Consider the following 6,210-nt stretch of genomic DNA (forward strand, 5'->3'; position numbering starts at 1 on the left):
TCACCATGTTGACCAGGGTGGTCTCGATCTCTTGACCTCGTGATCCACCCGCCTCGGCCTCCCAAAGTGCTGGGATTACAGGCTTGAGCCACCGCACCCGGCAGAAACTGTATTTTTAACAAGCGCTCCAGATGATTGTGTATTCTTAGCCAAATTAAAGAAACACTGACTTAATCCAGTTAAGTAAACTTTAATTGACAAGCTATTATAATTTTAAGCTTGTGTGTTATGTGGAATTTTCCTGTATGAATAATAGATATTACTATATCATGTGGCAGTGGAAGTATGATAAATACTAATGTTGACAAGCTGTCAATACCCTAAAATTAGCCTTTGTGTAAAGTTTCCTTGTCCTCTAGGATGTATTAAGCACCACGACGTGGAAGTAAAGGCACACTCAAAACTAAGCAGTGTTTGTGTCCCTGAGTGGCATAGTAGCTTGCTTTCTCTCTCCTGCCACTTCCCATCACCACTTTTCCATTTCTCCTGCCCTTCTTTGCTCTTTTTTCTTTCTTTCTCGTTCCCTTCATTTCCTCTTAGAAAACACTGCCTTGAGAACAAGCGTTTTGTCATAAAGCATGAATTAGCTTGCTAAATATAAAATGTAAAACCTAGGCCAGGCACGGTGGCTCACTCCTGTAATCCCAGCACTTTGGGAGGCCAAGGCAGGCAGATCACAAGGTCAAAAGATCCAGATCATCCTGGCTAACATGGTGAAACCCCGTCTCTACTAAAAATACAAAAGCTAGCTGGGTGTGGTGGTGTGCGCCTGTAGTCCCAGCTACTCTGGACTGGGAAGTGAATCGCTTAAACCTGGGAGGCAGAGGTTGTAGTGAGCCGAGATGGCACCACTGAACTCCAGCCTGGTGACAGAGCGAGACTTTGTCTCAAAAAAAAAAAAAAAAAAAAAGTAAAACCTAAAAGATGACTGTGCCTCTGTGGTTGCATCAGCATCTGAGCTTAGTTTTCCTTTCCAAGTCCTCATCTGAGTTAATTTTATGTGGCCCAAGTGTGGTAACATCTTCCACTCACTTCTCAATCTAGCCTCTTGATTTTCTATGCCAACTGTCAACCTGGGTGATCCTCCCACCACAGTTAATTTCTTGTCCTTAGTAATTCTTTATCCCTAGTCATTACGAAAGTTTGGTTGGTTGGTTAGTTTTATATTATTTCTCTCTGAATGAAGCAGTTCTGAATACCTTCATCCTGCCATCTTAGCAGAGTTACTCCAATGAAATAAAAAAGATTTTGAGTATAGAACCAAAGCCAATACACAATACGGAAGGATCTTGACATTCTTTTTATTTTACATCCTCGTCTCAGAGGTGCTTTTCTAATTGTTAAATTATCTATCTTATTAGGACATTCTTAGTACTTTTGGTATCGGTGTTTCCCATTCTGTTCCTTCTAGGAATCTATATCCTTATGGAGACTTCTCATCTACCAACATTTTTATGCCCCCTCAAGTACTGAAGCCTCTGCAGCTGTATTTATATAGCTCAGGTTTTCTATAGATTTTACCAAAAGGCCAACCTAAAGCAAACTATCTTTTTTTTTTTTTTTTTTGAGACGGAGTTTCACTCATGTTACCCAGGCTGGAGTGCAATGGCGCAATCTCGGCTCACCGCAACCTCCGCCTCCTGGGTTCAGGCAATTCTCCTGCCTCAGCCTCCTGAGTAGCTGGGATTACAGGCACGCGCCACCATGCCCAGCTAGGTTTTTTTTGTATTTTTGGTAGAGACGGGGTTTCACCATGTTGACCAGGATGGTCTCGATCTCTTGACCTCGTGATCCACCCGCCTCGGCCTCCCAAAGTGCTGGGATTACAGGCTTGAGCCACCGCGCCCGGCCCAAGCAAACTATCTTAAAAGAAAGATGCCTTTTTCCTTTTTGGTGGTTATTTTCTCTTTAAATAAAAATGGTATACAGCTTTATAATATTGTAATAAAACTATAACCTATCTCTTGTTAATGTTTTCAAAATGAGTCTCTAAGGTGGCTTGTTTCTTTTATTTTTAAATAACTGGAATTTTTTTTCTGTTTCTCCAAACATTGCTGGTCTTTTTTTTTTTTTTTTTTTTTTTTTTTTAAAAGCAAGTCTGGCCGGAGTTTAAAACTAAAAACAAATCATACTGTCCTGCATCTCTCAAAGAGTTTACAATTTAGCTAGGTAACACAGAAGTACACGAAAAGTAAAATATGTATATCACCTACTACCAGGTAATGTCAGAGTACCAGAATGGTACCGATGGTAAAATATAAATTCCTAATAGACAGTTGATAATCTGTAAACTTGTGAACAGATACAGCTACCTTTCTGACAGAGGAAAGAATCTCTGGTATCTTCTAAGAAGGCATAGGCATGTCTATTTACTTCTTTTTCTTGTTTGCCTCATCACATTCCATTGTGACCTCTCTAGTTCTTTTGCACACTGTAATGCTTAAATGTTATCTCTCATGAACATGTTTAGGTTTTCCTGAGAATATTTCTGAGAGTCCTGAGTCACATGATCAGGATAGCTCATTAGGCATAAGAGAGACTGGTATCAAATCAGAGTTGAACTCTCAGGGGACATCTGCTTTCTGGTTGTTAGAAGACGGGAAGTTATGTTTGTTTGGGTTCCAGGAATCAGAGCAGTTTGTTTTCCCTCCATACCCTAGAATTGTCCCTCCAAGTCTCACCTTTCCCATCTGCCCTCCTCTCCAGCGCTACCACCTACTCCCACTGTGCCGTCAGCAAACAGTGAGGTCGACTGGTGGCCTAGATTTTGCCTAGGTGAAAGGATTTTGCACATGGACTGGCAAGATGAATCATATATCCTGTCTTTAACCCTCTTATGGCTATAAATACAAGTCTGCCACTTTAACTGTGTACTTCCTGGAGCTCCCTTTGGTCATGCCGCTTGTTTCTGACATTTCTTCTTGGCCCTAAGATTGAGTTGTTCATACTTCAAGGCTTGGCTACCACTGTTAGACCATTATCTGCCCATTTGGATTTCAGAAGAGTAAAGGCATTTCCTCTTTAAAAAGTTCCTCATTCTTTCTAGCCTTCCCCTCTCCTTCCCTCTGTTTTACCAATTTTGTTAACTATAGAAACCACCTTCCCAACCTGTCATCCACTCCCTGAACCTTGATTGTGTAGACACCATTTTATTCCTACTTTCTCCTATGTCTTACTGAAAGGCCCGTGGAAAGTTGATCTTCTATTTCTTGAACCTGACCTGGTCACAAGCTTCTGCCCTATCACCCATTTCTTTAGGAAATAAGATTAAAAAATGGGCTTACATATTATATTCCCCTTGGAAGTCACGGTCATGAATTTATAGAGCACATTTGCATATTATCGGTAATCATAATTTGTCTTACATTCAACAGATATATGTTTGCACAGTTGGATTTAATCAGACCTCTGCTGTCTTATTTGAGAATTGGTTCTCAAGTATAGCATACTTTGGAGAGGTATGCCATAGGCTTATATCGGTCTTTACCATTCAAGACTAGAATTAAACATAAATGTGCACTAAATGGCACATTTTAAAGTTTTTTTAATGGAAACTATTTTGCTAGACTATGCAAATGAATCAGGCAAGCTGTTAGAAGGCCCTGCCAGAGATCAAGTTTAGTGTGTGTGAAACTGTTGTGTTTGACCCTGAGGGACCTTGTGTGAACAGTTTTAGGCTTCTGCTTTTCACTAATTGAAGGTCTGCTGTGTTTTTTATTGGTTACAACTTGCTAATAGTAAAACTTAGAGCAGAATACTCGTCCGGGAAGATGTCTTATTGATGTTCATTTATTAAGCCTGCTTTCTTTACTTCCATTTCAGATTTGTCCAATATGTGCAGCATTACCTGGAGGCGATCCTAATCATGTCACGGATGACTTTGCAGCTCATCTTACACTTGAACACAGAGCCCCTAGAGATTTAATATCCTTTTAAGAGATGACAAGGAAAAGAGTTGTTTGTAATGTTTGTCATTTTGATTTTTCTGTTTTGGAGACAGGATCTCACTATGTCAACCTGTCTGGTCTCAAATTTCTGAGCTCAAGTGATCCTCCTGCTTCAGCCTCTTGAGTAGCTGGGACTATAGGCATACACTTGCCACTGTATCCAGCTTGTCATTTTAATTATTTTTAAGGATAGTATCCCCAAAAAGAGGAAAACTAATCTCCAAATTATTTTTACTTATTTGAACTTTTCCTAAAAGTGACTCAGTGTTGAGATGCAATTTATTTCTCCATTTATATACTATCACTATTATATGAATCATTTTCATTAAGTGAAAGTTGACTTGCCCTTCATCTTTAGTTCATTACAATTAGATTTTTTTTTAAGGCACTTTGACTAGATGATGTCTTCCAGGATAGCCTTTTCATACAAATGCGGAAAATGTTAATCCAAATTAAAATTTAATTAGTTAAGTATGAAAAGCCATTATTTGCTTTCCCTCTCAGTTCCTCCGCTGCCTTACCCTGTTGTGGGTGTGGTGTGGTGGGATGGTGGGGACAGTTGTGCATCTTGGTATTCCTTTCCTTTTTGGGGTCCCATTCTCCGGAGAGAGCCATTTGCTGCCCAGTTCCTGAGTAGAATAGCACAAGGTCAGGCCTAGTTTTAATTTCTTTTTTTCTTTTTTTTTTTTTTAGACAGAGTCTTGCTCTTGTCACCCAGGCTGGAGTGGAGTGCAGTGGCACAATCTCAGCTTACTACAACCTTTGCCTCCTGGGTTCAAGCGATTCTCCTGCCTCAGCTTCCCAAGTAGCTGGGAAGCTGGAAAAGAGAATCACTTAATTCTTTACGCCCAGCTAATTTTTGTATTTTTTAGTAGAGACAAGGTTTCACCATGTTGGCCAGGCTGGTCTCAAACTCCTGACCTCAGGTGATCCACCTGCTTCAGCTTCCTAAAATGCTGGGATTACAGGCATGAGCCACTGTGCCCCGCCTCCTGCTTTTATTTCTGCATTCCCTTCCCTATCTCTCAACAGTTCCTGGCAATGTTCCCTCAGATTACTGGCCTACTTAATTTGGTGGACTCAGTGCTTCTGGTTTCAGGTTATGAATTGTTCTTCTAAAACTATCGCTGCCTGGGTGCAGTAACTCACACCTATACTCCCAGCACTTTGAAAGGCTGAGGTGGGAAGATCACTTGAACCCAGAAGTTTGAAACCAGACTGGGCAAATAGGAAGACCTCGTCTCTACCAAAATAATGAGCTGGGCATGGTGGCACATACCTTTGGTCCCAGCTACTCAAGAGGTTGAGGTAGGAGGATAGCTTGAACCCATGAGCTCAAGGCTACAGTCACCTATGATTGTACCATTGCACTCCAGCCTGGCAACAAAGTGAGACCCTATCTCAAAATACATATATATATATACACACACACACACACACACGTATATGCATATATATATACACACACACACACATATATATATATATAATCATATAAATTATCAAATATACAAATATAATCATATTATTTTCTCTAGAACCCAAACCATCCTCATGAATGTGATGGAACACTGCATGGACGGTGATACCTGAAGGCCTCCTGGAGCTACCCGTCCGGTCCTTAAATAACTTAAGAACCATCAGCTGAAAAACTGAGAAGCCAGCAAAAAAAAAAAAAAAATCTGCATTATAAAGCTGGTCTGTTTGGTGCTTTAAAGGAAAAATCTCTTCTATGTGATCTGGCCTCCTCCACCTCTCGTTTGCTTTTGTGGAAACATAGGGCTGTCTTCATGAGCTTTGACAGTTCTTTGTGACTCAGGACCTTTTTCAGTTCAGCTCGCACTCAGCTGTGTAAGATGGTTGAGGCTGCTGGCAATTTGACTTCGTGATAAATGTCATGTTAATCTCTCTGTCTTACACAAGAAATGCAAATCTCTTTTCTGCTTAGCAGCAGCAGCATTGGAAAAAAGCTTGAAGACAGATTAAAACTAATAATCCAAAAGAAATCTTTGGTCTGCTGAATTTAAATTCAGTATTGTTTCTTTTTCATTATAGATGGTAATTGAGATTTCATGAGTTATACAGAGAAACTTTCTTACCTCACACACCCAGTACATACACTCACGTGTTGCCTTACATTTGTGTGTCTTTTTGAGACGGAGTTTCACTCTTGTTACCCAGGCTGGAGTGCAATGGCGCGATCTCGGCTCACCGCAACCTCCGCCTCCTGGGTTCAGGCAATTCTCCTGCCTCAACCTCCTCA

At 40.6% G+C, this 6,210-nt stretch overlaps 1 protein-coding gene across 1 annotated transcript in view; it reads left to right on the forward strand.

The window, feature by feature from the left end:
• Positions 1-6,210, forward strand: part of KCMF1 (potassium channel modulatory factor 1) — an 89,346-nt gene that overhangs the window by 72,142 nt on the left and 10,994 nt on the right. Inside the window, 1 exon segment of the mRNA XM_017514948.2 lies at positions 3,823-4,071. Within this exon segment, the coding sequence (XP_017370437.2) occupies positions 3,823-4,071 (249 nt within the window).

This window comes from Cebus imitator, unplaced genomic scaffold (genome assembly GCF_001604975.1).
Source record: "Cebus imitator isolate Cc_AM_T3 unplaced genomic scaffold, Cebus_imitator-1.0 Scaffold539, whole genome shotgun sequence".
Lineage (NCBI taxonomy): Eukaryota > Metazoa > Chordata > Mammalia > Primates > Cebidae > Cebus > Cebus imitator.